The sequence below is a fragment of the Bufo gargarizans genome, chromosome 1, assembly GCF_014858855.1.
Source record: "Bufo gargarizans isolate SCDJY-AF-19 chromosome 1, ASM1485885v1, whole genome shotgun sequence".
Classification (NCBI taxonomy): domain Eukaryota; kingdom Metazoa; phylum Chordata; class Amphibia; order Anura; family Bufonidae; genus Bufo; species Bufo gargarizans.
In genome coordinates, this window is record NC_058080.1 from 638,966,913 (window position 1) to 638,986,614 (window position 19,702).

The 19,702-nt window shown below is 41.1% G+C and overlaps 1 protein-coding gene across 1 annotated transcript in view; it reads left to right on the top strand.

Moving 5' to 3' along the window:
• Positions 1-19,702, top strand: part of KIAA0825 (KIAA0825 ortholog) — a 203,599-nt gene that overhangs the window by 101,727 nt on the left and 82,170 nt on the right. Inside the window, exons 11-12 of the mRNA XM_044282656.1 lie at positions 6,716-6,898; positions 9,109-9,222. Coding sequence (XP_044138591.1) covers positions 6,716-6,898; positions 9,109-9,222 — 297 coding nt within the window. The remainder of the gene's footprint in view (positions 1-6,715; positions 6,899-9,108; positions 9,223-19,702) is intronic.

The window sequence follows — 19,702 nt, forward strand, 5'->3', positions numbered from 1 at the left end:
AGCAATGAATGCAGTTACAGAATGTTTACAAAAATGTTTTTGCAATAGTAACCTAAGCTTAAGAAAATCATATTGGCTCGTAAAAGAGTTGTGGGCATGCTCTGCAACATATGAACTTGGGGAGGGGGCACAAAGTGAAAAATTCACTGTACACAGTTCATTGTTTTTGAGTAGATATTTCACCAGGTTTAATAGGTGGCTTCTACCTGTCATTTTATGGCGGAGGTGTAAGATTGTTACCGCTATTTCATTATAATAAAAGTGTAACAATATCTTTGTTATCAGATCCCTGTTAAACCACAGGTCCATCCACAGCGAGCACTTCCTTTACTTGGGAAGGAAATTCATGTTGTCTAAACATATCTAAACACGATGCCATGCCGGTTCTGGAGGCGGAATAATGTTTATGTCTGCATTTTGTGTATTTACTGTATTTATGTTGAATATGTAAAATAGAATGGAGTTGTCATGCTTCATCATTTAGTAATGCAGTGTTTATATTTCCTGCCGAGAAGTGAATAAAACGTTCTTCATAAATCAAGCATTGATGTGTTACAAATTCTTGCTGACATTTTGATGTACAGTACAATAATAATGTATTGGGATTGCTGTGCAGCTTATTTATACATACACTAGACGCACTGCACTCCACGATCAGGCGCTCTATTTATTCATTGATTTGCATTCTATACCCTTCTACTGCCTTTAGTTTTTTTCCCCTTTTGTAAAATGTAGTTTACAGATTGAATAATCTAACGATACCTTCTGATGATGTCACAATGGTTTTTGATTCTGTTTGTCTCTCACAGTGTTGTTTGTGTTTATAGGCCGTGTTCTGTTGTAGTGACGTCATAGCATAATGATTTTTATTGCTCGGTTGTGTTCTATTATAGTGCTGTCACAGTAGACTACATCTACGTACATACGGTATATGTTGTTAATGTTCTAGAACTCATAACCTGTGTTCTATTTTGAGTATAATAGTGTCTGCATTCAACTCCTTCCCACATTTGGGTTGAACTCTGCATCGGTGCCTTATTACAATTGAGAATACAGTGATGCTTATTGGATGGCATAAGCACTGGCTGAGCCATCTGCAGCGGGTGGCAGCTGTAAAATATAGCCAGGCGCCCACTGCATCGATCGGGATCAGAGTTAGTTGAATTCACAGCTGTTTAACCCTTTAGATGTCACGGTCAATTGTGACTGTGGCATCTAAGTAGTTTGATAGAAAAAGGGGACTCCTTCTTTTCCTGTTGGTCATATGCGGTTGCAGTTTCACACTGGCAAAAAAGCTTGGGTATTTTGACTATACCAAAGCGTTATAGAACCAATCAAACAATCACATTGTGAAGTCATCTATATTTAATAATGTTTAATAAATAAATAAAATCACATTTTTTCTCTCCAAACTGCAAAAAAATAAAAAAGACATTGCTGCCATTCCCTGTAGAATAAAGTTAACATGATTTCAACTGCACAGTGATTGTCATTAGACAGGGATGCGCAACCTGCGGCCCTCCAGCTGTTGCAAAACTACAACTCCCAGCATGCCCTAATAGCTGTAGGCTTTCCAGGCATGCTGGGAGTTGTAGCTTGACAACAGCTAGAGGGCCACAGGTTGGGCACCCATGTCATAAGACAATGGTGGAACTGCTATTTTCTCCTTCCGACCTCCCTAAAAAATGGTTCTATTAAAGAGTATGACAATTCACTCAAATGAAGTCCTCATATGACTACATCAATGGAAAAATTCGAATATTAAGGCTCTTGGAATGCAGCAACATAAAAAAATGTTTTTTTCATTAATTGTTCTTTTATTGTGCAAAAGTAGTAAAACAGAAAAAAGAAACATATTTGGTGTCTATGCAATTGTACTACCCATAAGATAAAGGTAAAATGTTATTTATATCACACAGTGAATAGTGCAAAATTTATAATGCATAAAAAAACAATAGTGGGAATGCTATTTTTTTCTATTCCCCTAAGAAAAAGTTAATAAAAGTTAAAGTGTAACTGTTGTGTTTTCAGCAGAAAAAAACAATTTTAGCATATCTTACTGCTGCAGCAGCATTATGCATAAAGCAATCTTTAGTTTCTTCACATACCACTGTTTTCCTTGAGTTTTTCCCTTAGTTACGGCTGTTAAAACATTTACAATATGAGGACCTTCTCAAGATGTCTCCTCTGCCAGTTATCTGAGGCCAAAACTGCTTTCCCTCACTTCCCATACACACTTGCTGTAGCCAGCAGCTCCCTGCCAGCCAATCAGATTGGATTACTGAGAGACACACCTCCTCACTCTGAAGCCTAATGCAGGCATGCAGTGTGAAGGACCGCCCCTCCGTCTTCCTGTCTTCTTAGCCGGAGACAGATAAGCCATAGCAACTGTCTTTTAAGCGAGCAGTGGAAAGGGACTGAGGACATTAATGAAAGCTGTTATTATAAGGTAATTACAGATCTTTTAAGAATCATTGACAGACTAACACATGCCTAGCTGTAATAAACTAGCAAATAAAAAAAAATATGACAGTTACACTCTAAGTTATATGTACCCCAAAATGGTCACATTGAAATCAAGCCCTCATAGGGCTATGTTGACAGCAATATAAAAAAGTCATAGCTCTCGTAAGGTTCAGAAAGGCTAAAAGTGGCTGCAGCAGCAAGGAGGTTATTCATAGGCTGTGTTCTGTTTTGATTGTCACAGTATTCATGATTTTTATTTCTAAGCTTTGTTCTGTTGAAGCAATGATAAAACAGTTTACTACAAGGCCATATTCTATGCTGATGTTACAGTAGTATTTATTTTTATTGTTAGGTTTTGTTCTGATGTGGTGATGTCATAATGAGAATTGCCTTTATTGCTAGGCTGTGTTCTATTATGATTTCATAATTACCTGTCTCTTCAATTATAAGCTGTGCTCTATTTTGATTATGTCACAATACTGTTAGCTTTTATTTTAAGGTTGTATTCTATTTGATGGTGTAATAATAGCATCTTTCTTTCTTAGGTTGTATAGTATTGTAATTTGATGTGACAATAGCGCTGCCATTTATCCATAGGACATATTTTATTGTGGTGATGTTACCATAGGCTGTCGCTGTGTCACAATAATGTTAGTTTTTCTAAGGTTGTGTTCTATGTTGATAATATAGTAGTGGTTTTTCATTATTTTTGGAAAAGGATTTCGCTTCTCTGGAGAAATGGTCCAAACGGAAACTGCCGTTTAATGTTTCCAGATAAATGCACCCCAAGGTGGTTTATAAAGCAAGTAGGATGCTTGGCTGAATAGCTGCAGGTATAAGCTGTAGGGAGAAATCCCATGGTATAGAGCTCTAGTGAGACCACATCTGGAATACTGTGTTCAGTTCTGGAGACTTCACCTACATAAAGATATAGATAAAATGGAATGGGTGCAGAGACTGGCTACAAAAATGATGGCAGGTCTGAAGCATAAAACATATCAGGAGAGACTTAAATAACTCAATCTGCATAGCCTTGAGGAAAGAAGCGAAAGGGGGACATGATCGTAACCTTTAAATATGTTAAAGGTATAAGTGAGGTTCAGGAGGGAAGTGTTTTTAATAAATAAAAAAAACTACAAAAACAAAGGGGTACAATCTAAAATTAATATGCACAACAAATAGCTGGCTCACAATATTCAGCAAGTATTTGTACTTAAAATAAATGCATAAAAAACATGTAATCACATATAAACAAACAGTGTATTATTATTATTTTTTGTGCATTTGTTTTGACTTTCCAGACTGGTGGGTGACCAGTAGGCCGAGCTCCAATTAATCGGTGAGCGTCCGCAATTTTTGTACAGTGGTTCAGCTACAGTCTAAAATTATTTGCAGGTGAAGATTAGAACCAATGCCAGAAAATACTTTTAGACTGAAAGAGTAGTTGAGGCTTGGAACAAACTACCATCAGAATTAGTTGGTAAATCTCGGAATTTAACCTGTTCCTGACTAGTGGCATATATGTACAGACCCGGGCAGGACTTTAAAGGTGGCACCCGCTTGCGAGCCTGGCGGATGCCATGGCAGCTGGGGTGCCTGCTGTTTTAAACAGCATACACCTCTGACTGTGATCAACGATAACATTGATTGCATACATTTAACTCCTCATGTGCTGTAGTCAAACGTGACCACGGCATCTGGGAGTGCAAAAACCTGTAACTGTTTGCGTTTCCGATTGTGCACTGGTTTCCCCTAGCGAGGATTGTGGGATTCAGGATGGTGAGTCCCACTTATTGATCCGAGGCTGCCGCACATAAATTGTATTGCATTGGAGTCTATTAAAGAAGCAATCTGATGATTACTTGTTATAGTTTCCTATGAGAGCTACTAAAAAAAAATTTGTATTTAAAAATATAAAAATTCTAATTATCCCTATTTCCCCCAAATCAAAATACATAAACAATAAAAAGTAAACATCATGGGCATCGCTGCTTAAGAAAACCCCAACGGCGAAATGAAAAAAAGGTAAAAATATCAGATTCGCTGATTTTTTTTTTTGGGGGTCTATTCACCACCCACAAAATATTTTCGGTAATACAAAGAGACCAAAAAGTCATGCAGTGGTATCAGTAAAAGAATACAGATCGCCCCACAAAAAATGAGTACACCTAACTACCAAAAAGTTATAGGGATCAGAATATGGCAACGAAAATAAAAACTATTTTTTTTTGTAAAAACAAAACCCATAAAACAGTTGCGGAATTGCAGTTTTTTTTTTCCAATTTCACCCCATTTTTATTTTTTTCCAGCTTCCCACTACATTGTATGCAATATTAAATGGTGGCATTAAAAAGTGCAACTTGTCCCACAAAAAATCAAGCCATCATACAGCTGTGTGAATGGAAAAAAATAAAATAAAATGATTGCCTTGGAAAGGCAGAGAGTGGAAAAAAAAAAAAAAAAGGGCTGAAAGGGTTAAACATACATGAGATATATGTCTGTCCTAAGATAATAATGGTCCAGGTTTTTTTTTGGTTGTCAATCTAGTTTATGTCATGAATCTGTTTCTATTTTGATGATGTCACATTTTATGCTAAGGCTGTGGAGTCACATTATTAGAACATAACTTGCTACTTTCAATGTCGGCAGTGCATAGCTCATGAAGGACGTTACGTGTGGTGATCTGGCTTGGCGGGTATATAAGGTGTGTGATAGGCTGTCTGCACACATATCCCTCACTGCTGTCATGGGTAAATGTAACGATTTATCAGAGTTTCAAAACTGCGCAGTTTGTGAGTGGACAAATGGCGCCATTGTGAATGAATGACATGGAAACGGCAGAGCACCATGTGCCACCGACGTAAGAGTCGGGCCTGACAGTGTAGCAGAATGAACCAGGGGGCTACCAGACATGTGTCTAAAACAACAGTTCACCAAACCCTACGGTGCATGGGGCGCCAATGCCAACAGATGGTCACTGCACCTCTACTAACGAAGTTGCATCAACAGAAAAGGCTTACATTTTTGCAGCAGGAATTGGACTTTCGCTGGCGAAGGGTTGCGTTCTCTGATGAGTCACGTTTTCTGCTGCATCAAACGGATATTGGCTTGTTAGGTGAGAAATATCAGAGAGCAAACATCCTGCATCCATTGCTGGAAGAACACAAGCTGGTGGTGGCAGCGTTATAGTCTGGGGAATGTTTTCGTAGCATCCTTAGAGCCCACTCATCCATGTGGACGGTGCCCTCAGCTGATTTGGGTATAAATCCATCCTTGCATATTATGTATACCCATAAATGCTCATTGTCTTCCCTGGGGTGGATGGGATCTTCATGTCATATGACTACAAATGTCTGACATTGGTTGGAAGAGCATGACCAAGACTTTGTACTTCCCTGACCCCCTAATTCCTCAGACGTGAACCCAATTGAGCATTTATGGGACCACCTCGATCATCGTGTTCGCTTTATGGATCCTCTTCCACGCACCCTCCAGCAGCTGTGAGATGCACTGCATTATGGCTCCAGAAACCTGTGACAACCTACCAGGACTTTACTGGGTCACTCCCAGCCCGTCTAGCTGCTGTCCGCGCTGCACATGGCGGTTACTCTGGATATTAGCTGGTGCTCATAATAATGTGACTCGATTGTGTATAACAGTGATTATCGTTATTGCTAGTTCTACTTTGATGTCGCAATACTGTTTATGTCCATTCTTCTGCAGTATTATATGGAGATGTTGTCACTGGTGCTCAGGTTTTGTGTGGCATTGCAGATCAGATCAATTGAAAACCCAAATAGGGTGATTTGAGGACGTTAAACACTAAGGGCTCATGCACACTAAAGTATTTTTTCCATTTCGTTTTTTTACAGGTCCGTTTACGAAATATTGACTTCAAGGGCTCTGCAAAAAACGGAAATGACTCCGTGTGCATTATGTTTCCGTATGTTCGCTTGTTTGTTCCACAAAAAAATAGAACATGTCCTATTCTTGTCCGTTTTGTGGAAAAGGATAGGCATTGTTACAATGGATCCGGAAAAAAACGGATGCAACATGGATGTCATTTTTTTTTTTTTTTTGTGGATTCGTGTTTTGCAGACCGTAAATACATACGGTCGTGTGCATAAGCCCTAATGGTGTACAATTAAAAAAACATATATAATGATCATAGATGTAGCAGGCAATTATATATGACTTTCTAGAATAACATTTAGTTAAAGAATAACTTAACGTTTTATCTTCATTACAGAATTGATGTCCTGGCTATCCTGTCTTGTGTAGAAAACTTTCTGTGGTCAGTGTGCACCAGTGTTCAAGAACTTGTGACAAGAGCACATAATCCTAACAGTGCGGTCTTTAAGATACACAATCACTGTAACAGCCTACTGACAACCATGATCATATTATTAGCACCTCTGAAACTGTTGACACAGTAAGTATTTGCTTGTGTGGTCTTCATGCTTCTAAAATTAGACAACACAATTTTTTTATTTAATAACCTTCCCCTAATTTCCTTTTTAACATCCTAATGGTAATGTCTGTTGACTCCTTAGACTTCTGAGTGTTCTATCATAGTGCTGGCCATGTGAGGTCCGCAAAATGCAAAACACACACGGCCGGTATCCGTGTTTTGAGGATCTGCAGTTTGCGGATCAGCAAAACACAAAGGTCGTGTGACTATGCCCTAAGTATGTATGCAGAGATAGCTGTCAATCACTGATAGCTGTACACAGGGGAAGTGTTATCAGTAAATTATGGCATTCCCTGTGTAAGTGTGTATACAGACAAAGCTGTCAGTCACTGATGGCTGTACACAGGGGAAGTGTTATCAGGGATTGATGGCATTCCCTGTGTAAGTGTGTATACAGAGATAGCTGTCAGTCATTGAGAGCTGTTATCAGTGATTGATAGCATTCTCTATGTAAGTGTGTATACAGAGATAGCTGCCAGTCACTGATAGTTTTACACAGGGGAGGTGTTATCAGTGATTGATAGCATTCCCTGTGTAAGTGTGTATACAAAGATAGATGTCAGTCATTAATAGTTTTACACAAGGGAAGTGTTATTGATTGATGGCATTCTCTGTGTAAGTGTGTATACAGCTGTCAGTCGCTGATAACTGTATACAGGGGAGGTGTAATCAGTGATTGATAGTGTTCTCTGTGTATGTGTGTATACAGGGATAGCCGCCAGTCACTGATAGCCGTACACAGGGAGGTGTTATCAGTGACTGATAGCATTCTCTGTTTAAGTGTGGAGGAGCGATTGCTATGTCATTGCAAAATCAGAATTGCCCGATGAATGAATGTTTGCTCAAATATATCGGCCAGTGTAATACAGCCTTAAGTGTGTATACGGAGATAGCTGTCATACACTGATAGCTGTACACAGTGGAGGTGTTATCAATGATTGATAGCATTCTCTGTATGTGTGTATTCAGACACAGCTGTCAGTCACTGCTATGTGTACACGTGGAGGTGTTATCAGCGATCTGAGATACAGGGAATGTCCCAACATTTGAGAACTTTACCATCATGGCAGAACATTCTGGGGAGACCTGAGACCCGCCACTACCACTCTGAGAGGAATAGATTTGGAGGATTTTTAGTAAACCATTAAAACTTGTGTGCCTGGTTTGCTGACATAAACAGAAAAGGAGTTTGTGTTTTATAAAATTTGCAGGAGACCTTCATACATTTTACTGAAATTATACCACACAACTAGCATAACTGCATTATTTATAGGTAATATACTGTATTTTTTGCTTTATAAGACACACCCGATGATAAGACTTTAAGAGGAGGAAAATAAGAAAAAAATTTTTTTCATCAGACCTCATATCAGGACATCAGATCAGACCCCCATAAATATCAGGACATCAGATCAGACGCCCATAAATATCAGGACATCAGATCAGGCCCCCATAAATATCAGGACATCAGATCAGGCCCCCATATCAGGACATCACATCAGCCCTTCATGTCAGAACCCCATCAGACCTTATATCAGCCCATAGTGAGACCCCCATTAGACCTCAGATCAGCCCACATAGTGAGACTCAAATCCCCCATCAGACCTCAAATCAGATTAAAATAAAAACCATCTCTTACCTGTCCTGTGCCGCGGTTCCTCTCCACCTCTGGCAGAAGTCGCGCTCCCCTGTCACCTGATTGCATGCAGCATCAGGTCATAGTGCACGCACTACGTCCTTACGCTGTACGCGGTCAGGACAGTGCAGCACCAGCTGGAAGACAGGGGAGGAATGAAGACCGGGAGGGTGAGTATTACAAGGGCTTGCAGCGCTTCACTCACTACTCCCGGCACCTAAAGCATACTAGTGAACGCTTCCATAATGGAAGCGCTCACTAGTATTCGCTTTATAAGATGCACGGCCATTTGCCCCACTTTTTTGGGGGGGAAGGGAGTGCGTCTTATAAAGCGAAAAATACGGTACTATTTGCGCATAGTTAAGGTATCATTATGGACCTCAACCAGGAAAACAACGGTATATTACACTGTTCGTTGAAGAATATGAATTCAGCATATGAAGTACGGTAGCTGCCATTGTGTTGGTTGAACATTTCCACTCTAATGAAAAGATTGCATTGTTTTAATTTCTCATTGTGAATAATGTCATTCTAGGACGATGGAGAAGAGTTTGGCTGAGTTTCATTCACATTCCTCACAACCAGGATCAGAAGACTTTTTATTCTGGCTCACTTTTATTAATCCACACCTATTTCCTTCTTTGTCCAAGTAAGTATCTTTTGTTTTATTGCTGCAAACTTTGATGTGTATTTCAGATACCATGCTGTTCTTTTTTTATAAATTTTTTTCTTTTTTATCTCATAATATAATGCACTTTATCTCTCGACATAGATGCAAGGATTTGGGCCATTTACTGAATAAATGATTATTCATGTTTTGAATGTATTCATGATATACAGTCCTGATCAAGAGTTTAAGACCACTTGAAAAATGGCAAAAAATCCTATTTAGCATGGCTGGATTTTAACAAGGTTCCAAGTAGAGCTATAACATGCAACAAGAAGAAATGGGAGTGAGACAAAACATTTTTTGAGCATTCAATTTAATGAAAACAATGAATAAACTGAAACAGGCTGTTTTTCAGCTGATCAAAAGTTTAGGACCACACCTCCCAAAAAAAACGAAACCCCCCCAGAACAGAAATCCAACTTCCAAACATGAACTCAGTAATGAGTAGCTCCGCCGTTATTGTTTATCACTTCCAAAATTCCTTTCGGCATGCTTGATGCAAGCGTTTCCATGAGGCGAGTGGGAACATTTCTCCAAGTGGTGAAGACGACCGCACGAAGGCCATCTACTGTCTGGAACTGTTGTCCATTTTTGTAAACTTCCCTTGCCATCCATCCCTAAAGGTTCTCAATTGGATTTAGATCAGGGGAACACGCAGGATGGGTCAAAAGAGTGATGTTATTCTCCTGGAAGAAGTCCCTTGTCCTGCGGGCATTGTGTACTGTAGCTTTGTCCTGTTTAAAAACCCAGTCGTTACCACACAGACGAGGGCCCTCTGTCATGAGGAATGCTCTCTGCAACATCTGGACATAGCCAGCGGCAGTTTGAAGCCCCTACACTTCCTGAAGCTCCATTGTTCCACTGAAGGAAAAAGCACCCCAGACCATTATGGCGCCCCCTCCACTGTGGCACGTAGAAAACATCTCAGGTGGGATCTGCTTGTCATGCCAGTAATGTTGGAAACCATCAGGACCATCAAGGTTAAATTTTTTCTCATCAGAGAATAAAACTTTCTTCCACCTTTGAATGTCCATGTTTGGTGCTCTCTTGCAAAGTCCAAACGAGCAGTTCTGTGGCGTTTAAGGAGACGAGGTCTTTGAAGACGTTTTTTGTTTTTGAAGCCCTTCAGTCTCAGATACCGTCTGATGGTTATGGGGCTGAAGTCAGCACCAGTAAGGGCCTTAATTTGGGTCGAGGTGTCTTGACGGACAGCCAATTGGATCCCCCGGCTCAGTGCTGATGAATTTTTTTGGGGGTCTTCCACTTGACTTTTTTGTTCCATAACCCCCAGGATCATTTAAGAAATTCCAAATGACTGTCTTACTGCGTCCCACCTCAGCAGCGATGGCGTGCTGTGAGAGACCCTGCTTATCCAGTTCAACAACCCAACCACGTTCAAAAAGCGAGAGTTTTTACTGCGAAATGTGATGCGCTCTACAGATTGGAGCAAATTGCTGGGTGGGAAACCAAGAGATCACATGTGTTTGAAGCCACATGGTCCCCATGGAAAAAATTTAGGGGATTTTCGTCCTAATAGTGCTTAGGGCTATACAGTATTTATATACAGTATTTGTATCTGGGTCGTAGGTTTTTTCTTCCCCCCCCCCCCCACCCCTTCCCTCTACTTACCTTCCGTCTTACTTTTTCTTCCCCTCCCCCCTTCCTTCCCCCTATATTGATGGTACTTAACTGTGTTTTCATTTTTGGCTGTATGGCAAGTACCCCAGTGTGGGGTTTATGTACCTTTTGTATTTTCTGCTCATGATTCAGAATAAAAATATTTTGAAAACTCAAAAAAAAAAAAAAAAAAAAAAACAAAAAGCGAGAGTTTTTTTGCCTTTGCCATCACAACGTGTGACTACCTGACAGAAAATGACAAAAATCCACATCTTTGCACAGATTTGGCCTTTTAAAGGCATGTGGTCCTAGAATTTGGATCAGCTGAAAAACAGCCTGTTTCAGTTTAATCGTTATTTTCAATAAAAAATGTTTTGTCCCACTCTCATTTCTTCTTGTTGCATGTTGAAGCTCTACTTGGAACCTTGTTAAGATCCAAAAATGTAAAATATGATTTTTTTTGCAATTTTTCAAGTGGTCTTAAACTTTTGATCAGGACTGTATTTTATAGAAGCTTATATATTAGTAATCAGCTTAAAGGAAATGTGTCACTAAAAATTATATCTGGCGGTTAAAACCAGATAGCAACATGTATCCTTTTTTTTAATCTGTTTTTATTTTCTGACTGCAGATTTTATCATTTTTCCTGAAAATTATTATGGTGGCGGCCATCTTGCATGTGCCGTTATTAAAAGCATTTAGAAAGCATTTGAAGAATAGCTTTATGGCAGCCCCATAGGCCATAGACACAATAGTCAGGAGCAGGGCCGGCCTTTGGGAGGGCGAGTTGTGCGGCCGCACAGGGCGCCATGGCAACAGGGGCGCCCGGCGGCCAGGCTGTGCCGACAGCGAGGAGGCTCCTTGGCCGGTGTAGCGACTGCCACAAACACCACACACTGTAACGACAATCAGGATGGTGGCGGCCTTCTCTCACTACCAGCAGCGCCCTTACTACTTTATAGACGCCCTGCCTGTGTTACAACTTGCACGCTTCTCATACGCAACTATCATATATAGAGATATAGCAGGCTGGGGCAGCTGTCATATATAGAGATATAGCAGAGCTGAGTGCGCTGGGGCAGCTGTCATGTGTATGGATGTACACTAGCTATCAAAGCTATAAACGAGTCTACAGTAGAAGTCTCATATATTTCAGTCAGTGGCTTCAGCTCTTATAGCTGTGTGGTTAAGTGCCTTGCCTCTGATACAGAAGGTCGTGGGTTCAAGTCCCAGCAGAAACTTTTCTGAAATACAGAAATTAGAATACACAAGCACTGACTCCATATATGGACATACAGCGCGGGACACAAGCCGGAAAAAAAACTGCATCGCATCGCTGACATCGAGGTAAGTGGTTTTTTTTTTTTTTTAAATACCCGACTGTTACTGCCACATGGGGGGAGCGGGAGGCACTTGATACTGGCACATGGGGGGAGGGGGGTTGGCACCTGATACTGGCACATGGGGGGGGTTGGCAATATGATACTGGCACATGGCGGGAAGGAGAGAGGCCCTTGATACTGGCACATTGGGAGGGGGGGGGGGGAGATGGCACTATGATACTGGCACATGGGGGGAAGGAGAGAAGCACTTGATACTGGCACATGGGGGGATTGTCACTATGACACTGGCACATGGGGGGTTGGCACTATGATACTGGCACATGGGGGGTGGGAAGGAGAGAGGCACTTGATACTGGCACATTGGGAGGAGGGGGAGATGGCACTATGATACTGGCACATATGGGGTGGGTGGGAAGGATAGAGGCACTTGATACTGGCACATTGGGGGGGATGGCACTATGATACTGGCACATGGGGGAAGGAGAGAGGCACTTGATACTGGCACTTTGGGGGGGGGAGATGGCACTATGATACTGGGACATGGGGGGAAGAGAGAGGAACTAGATACTGGCACATGGGGGGGGTTGGCACTTGATACTGGCACATGGGGGGTTTGGAACTATGATACTGGCACATGGGGGGTGGGAAGGAGAGAGGCACTTGATACTGGCACATTGGGGGATGGCACTATGATACTGGCACATTGGGGGGAGAGATGGCACTATGATACTGGCACTTTGGGAGGGCGAGATGGCACTATGATACTGGGACATGTGGGGGGGTAGAGAGGCACTTGATACTGGCACATGATGGGGGCATCTATGGGGACACTTACTGGCACATTATTGGGGGGCATTATGGGGGTCCCTTTTTACTGGCACATTATAAGGCCCTTAATCATACCCAGTGTCACCCATAGCCAGTCTCCTGCCCCCTTAATCATACCCTGTCACCTTTCCCCAGTCCCCTGCCCCCTTAATCATACCCAGTGTCACCCAGAGCCAGTCCCCTGACCCTTAATCATACCCAGTGTCACCCTTATCCAGTCCCCTGCCCCCTTAATCATACCCAGTGTCTGTCACCCTTAATTTAAGGGGAGCAGGGTCTAATTGAGGGGGCAGGGGACTGGGTAAGGGTGACACTGGCTATGATTAAGAAGGGCAGGGGACTGGGACATCACAAAAAAATCTTAAAAAATATGTTAAACATGAAAACGTGATTTAAACAATAGGACATTTTCTATGATACATTCCCTTTAAACTTTTTATTTTTGATGAAACCAGAACTTTTTTTTCATTATCTAACTAAGGGCTCGTTCACATTTGCATTGAGCTTTCAGTTTTTCTGACCCATCAGAAAAATGAAAAATAACTCATCGGTTTTAGAGGTGTTATCCAAGATCTATAATGCCTCCCATATGCCCAGGCCGCTCTGGGACATCATTGTTACATGTCAGAAATTTTAAAAATAAAAATGACCATTTTAAATGAAGGTTTAAAGCCTAAAAAAAGAAGGTCCATCATGTTTGAATTAGCCATTAAGCTTTTTGTGTCCTTCAGTAACTCCTCTTGTTTTTTTTGTTTTTTTTATTAAACTTTTTATTTATTAATTTTCTCAAAAATCAGCAATATACAAATACAAAAAGAGGAAAGGAGGAGCATAATTCATATACAAGTTCATCCTCAAGTATATAATCTTCACAATGTACATACTAATGGGATTCTGGCATATTACATTAACTTGCCAGTCGAAAACAGCTTAAAAAAAGAAAAGCCCAGAATAAATACTCATCTACATCCTTCCATAGATGACAAACCCTACCCTGTAGACCCCCACCACCCATTCCCACCCTCCCAGGTCGGGCCACGGCTGTCGCGAGTTCGGCGGGCGACTCCCATCATGGTTTCAGTCTGTTGCTTATTGTACCCCAGTGAGCTATAGGACGTACCATTTTGCGGATGTATTTCTACCTGGGTTCCCCGGGTGTTATGGGTTATCGGTTCCACCCCAGCCATTCCCGCGCTCCTATATCCGGTGTTTCTCCCCTTTAAATTTAATGTCCTCAAATTCTTTTACTCGATGCATTAGTCTTTCCCACTCTACTAAAGTAGGGGCCCTGTCCATCACCCAATTCCTGAATTAATACCTTGGCCGCCAAAAATCCCTTCAACCAACGACTCTATGCACTTTTCAATGTTTTAGATTTAACCTCCGGGGGAATTATCCCAAGTATGGCAAATTCAATTGTTACGGGGGGACTATTTTCCATTAGTAATTCCATACCCTGTAATATACTTTGCCAAAAGGTTTTTAGAGCCGGGCAGCTCCATAACATGTGGACGTATCCGGCTGCAGGGCAAAGACATTTCAGACAACAAAATTCTGTTCCCTTTTTCCCATACATTTTAGTGAGAAGGCCCGGAGTAAGGTATAGTCGGTGTATTATTTTAAATTGTGTCAACCAGTACTGACGTGAGAGAGAGGCCTTCTTAATGTTTTGATATACCTCCCGCCACTGTAAAGGGTTACCTATCCCTAAATCCGCTTCCCATTTGGCAACACTCTTGAATTTCAGAACAGTGCTTAATTCCTTTCTAAATCTAGTGTAAATTTGTGCAACCCTAACTTTTTTCCCATAAGAATTATAACAAAAGCCTAATAGTGTCCGCATGGCTGGTGTTTGAGAAATTTTATTTCGCATATATGCGAGTGCATGTTTAAGTTGAACATATCTTTAGTAATTTAATGCCGTAATAGGTGTCATGTTAAATATTTCCCCTATAGGTTTTAATTTACCAAAACTGCAAATATGTGACAACATCGTGATCCCTCTCCGAGTCCAGTAGTTGTTGTCATTGAGAGCCAGAAATTCGCTTAATAAGGGGTTATCCCATAGCGGGGTAAAGTCCAGGGCATGCGTAATCTGCAAGATAGACTTGGTCTTATTCCATACCTTCTGTAGCATTGTACTTATCGGGCAGGTACCTAAAGATCCAATTTCTAGTGTACTAAAAATATTTAGTGAGATAAGATAACAGCATACCATCTCCCACGTTAATGCACCATTGCAGTTGAGAGGCGAGATAGTAGCCTTGGAAATGTGGTAGACCAAGACCGTCATCGGTTTCAGCCAAAGACAGGTATCGTAACTTAATGCGGACCCTTTTCCTGCCCCATATCAGATCGTTGATCAATCTATCGATCCAGTTAAAGAGACCGTCCTCGATCCATATGGGGCAGGGACCAATCACGTAGAGTATCCAGGGTAAGAGGATCATTTTGATCAATGCAATTCTATTAATCTGTGAAAGAGGGAGTTTCTGCCAGACCCTAACCCTCTCCTTTACTTTGTTTATCAAGGGAATAGTGTTTAATTTATTATAATCCCTTACTGAGCTACCAATCTTTATCCCCAAATATTCCAAGTGGTCCATTGGGGATATTACTTTAACCTTTAACGCGTTTTGTGGGGGTGTGCGATTCAGGGGAAAGAGGACGGATTTAGACCAGTTTATCTCATATCTGGCCATTGCGTGACCCGTGGAACATTTCTCCAACCGTCATTTAGATAAAGCAATACATCATCCGCATATAAACTGATCTTGTCCTCCACTCCCCTTCCTCCAAATCCCACAATTCCCTCGTCCACTCTAATCCTACAGGCCAGGGGTTCCATAAAAATTGCAAAGAGTAGTGGCGAAAGTGGACACCCCTGCCGAGTACCCCGTTGCAAGCAAATGGAAGGAGAGATCGCTCCGTTTATATTAATTCTGGCCACTGGGCCATTATATAGCATCTTGACCCATTCAATTAAATTTGCCCCAAGATTCATTTTGTACATGGTGTGGCAATGTGAATATTCAAGTGTTGTTTCCCCAGGTTCCAGTCCGAGACTTAGGGCATGCTCATGTCCAGGGATCCTATTTAATCCTGCTACTGGATCTTGGGTGTGTCTCACTCTGGAGAGTGTGCAGACAGAGGCCTGGTGAGGCAGTGTGGTCTCAGCTAGGCAAGGCTGAGGGGCCACGAGGCTATGCAATAGCCTGGACTTTGGGGGACTTTCACACAGAAGGCTGGAGTGGCTCTGTGTGGTCTGAGCCGGGAGGGCTGAGAGACCACTATCCCACAAGAGACCCTGGTGTGGGAGCAGCCTGGAGGCTGCTGGAGGTTGGGCTGGGAAAGCCGCATCTCATCACAGGTGTGAACTGTGGTACGCTTTAGGTGAGTCAGGGAAACCTATGTGTTTAGATAGGGCCCAGGCGGGCAAGGTATTTTATTTTGGCTTTGTGTGTTTTTCTTTATGCCGTGTGCCACAATAAAGCACAGTTTGGCCCCTAAATCCTGGTGTCTGTGAAGAAATGTGTGATTGCAACCACTGGAAAAGAGCTAATCCCCCACAATGGTCTGCCAGAGAAAGGACCACTCCACCCTGTCGAAGGCCTTGGCGGCGTCCAAAGACAAGATGGAGCGGTCCCCCACCCCCCCCTCCTCCATCTGCACGTTCAGGAGGGCCCGACGTATATTTGTCAGAATTTGTCGCCCAGGGATAAATCCCGTCTGATCTATGTGAACTAACCGCGTAATTACCTGTTTTAATCTATTTGCGTTTACCTTAGCAACTATCTTATAATCTGTGTTGAGTAATGATATAGGTCGATAGGCATCTACCTTATTTCCATCCTTCCCTTTCTTTAATATAAGTGTAATAATTGCCTCCATTAAAGAAGGAGGCAATTTCCCAATGTTGCAGGAATAATTCAGTACCTCCAGCAACTCCTCTTGGTTAAATGTTTAGTTAGTTGGTATGTGTCAGATAACATCCACATGAACGCCTCAGTGGCTAGCTCTGTCTTGTGGCCCTAGGTTCAAATCTGACCAGAAGCAACGTATGCATGGAGTTTGTATGTTCCCCCCATGTTTGCGAGGACTTTCTGTCCGTCTGTGAGCACTATGTTCTGACACTCTACGCAGGCAGGACACGGGCAGTAAGGTGTCTGGAAGAAGACCAGGGAGCCGTGAGTGCAACCATTGCGACGCTTCCTTCACCACTCCCCACATATCCTGCATGCTGATGACTGCTTCTATAATGGAAGCGGTCATTAGCATTCGATCTATGAGACGCACTACCATTTTACCCCTGCTTTTGGGGGGGGGAGTGTGTCTTATAGTCTAAAAAAATGCAATAAATATATAAAATTGCAGGAACATGTCCCAAAGCTTCTCTTCTTCCCGTAATGCACCCTAGTGCCATATTTTATGTTATGTATATTGAATAATGAAAAATTATCCATCTTTCCTGTATATCGTGTTTCAGTTGTCACCATTTCCAATATCTTTGCTTCCTGTCACTAAATAGAAACACTATTTTTGTAATCCAGAGAATGAAATTTGATCCAAATTTTTTCTGGTGTAGGTTGGGCTGCTGTATCAGAACAGAACCAGTATCTTTTAAGTTTTATGTACAGAAAAAAAAAAATCTTTAACTCTCCCATGTATGACTAGAACAATGCATTCAGAAAGTGTTCAGACCATTTCACTTTTTTCCCCAAAAAATTATGTTGCCTTGTGCGAAGATCAGGGTTTTCCCCATCAATTGACAAAAAATACCCCATCATGACAAAGTGAAAACAGAATGGTTCATATTTTTCCTAATTTATTGAAAAGGAAAACCTTAAATATTGCATTGACTTAAAGGGGTTTTCCAGGATTTTAATATTGATGACCTATCCACAGATTGGAGCTAGGCGCTTGAAACTTTGACCATCTGCAGATCTTGTGACAGCTGCTACTTCCCCGATTTGAATAAGCTTATGGCTTGTCCTTCTTGGTGTTGCATTTTCAATGCTAAGGGTTGTGTATATATAATACATACATACTAACCACTATACTATAGTGCATCCCACAATTAGGATGTCTATATGCAGATGGAGAATGGCGAAGAGACTAATATAATGTATCAAAGTTTTTTATTCTTAGCATTCATTTATACCGACATTATTGATGTACAAGGTAGGTAATGATACATGATCTTAGCTCATGTAGGTGATAATGGACACAGCATAAAAAGCAACGAATGACGCATAATTTATGCTGGATCTCTCTTGTGTTCACATGATCCGCCCTAAAATAAATTATCTAAATATACTATTTGTGATACATCCCTGCAACATATCTACCCCGTTTATAGGACATTAGAGACATTTGATGCTTGTGCTTAATTTTCCAGTGTCAATTAGTTGTTAAAAAACACCAATAAAATGTAGCTCTATAAAAATATTGCCATTGCCGATGCAGAGCCTGTCTTTCTGTTCCAGTCTCTGACCTAGCCGATTGTACCTTCACTTTACCTTAATTTGCTTTATTGCACAATTACAAGTATCCTATTTTCTTCTTACATCTGTTGTAAAATTCCGGGAAAAATGTAAATGCTTTTTTCTTTCTCTGGTTAATATTCGCTTTAGTTAAAATGATGGCCTTGTTCTGTTTCATGAGATTTCTCTTCTTCCGTTTACGAGGCTCGTCTTGCTCACACAGAGCTGTGTTAGTTATGAGAATGAGCTAGCATATGCCTCTCCATATGTCCAACATAGAAGCACTCCATACAGCGATCGGTGGTCGTTCAGTGGCCAAGGTTTTTCCTACAGCATGTAATTTCTCCCCTTAGAGCGAATCACTTTCCTGTGAATATTTCAGTCTGCATCTACTTTAAGTGCCAGAAATGTGTATATATTGCAACTTGATCATTCGCCATCTGGTTATGGGAAGAACTATATTTGTAACAGAATATTCTATAAATTACTTTTTTATTTTTTATTAATTCCATTTAGACAGATGCACATGGGAAGTTTTTCACAAAGTGTTGCATAACACATCTCGTCATTTACAGCTACTGAATTTTATCTCTTGCTCTTTACAGTGGAAATTTGAAATTAAAATCTGCGAAAAAGCACTTATTTTATGATCCTTAAATAGCTGTACTATAATGTACAGGCAGCTATTGCTTTGCAGTTTTTAGACATATCTATACAGACTTGTATTATAATATATTTTTAATGTTTTACTTTTTTAATTATATATTGCACAGTCTTTTGGGGGTAGATAATCCCACTGAAATAATTTTAGAATTACTTCAGATTTAAATGCATTACTTAATGCTTATTTGCTTGAATATTTATAAGTTACGATCCAGGTTTTCTAAATGGATACACCTCCTTTGTGTAGTATGAACCAATGTAATTCTGATGTATCTGATGAAGAGGCTGCATCTCTCACCTGAGTGTCACTGCCCTTTCAAAAACCTGATCGGCAGAGGTGCAGAGATCCCATAACAAATCAACTGGATAACCACATTAGTGATCTGTCAGCAGATTTGTCCCTATGACACTGGCTGACCTGTTACACGTGAGCTTGGCAACTGAAGGCATCTGTGTTGGTCCCATGTTGATATGTGCCTGCAGTGCTGAGAAAAACAAAGTTTTAATGTATGCAAATGAGCTTCT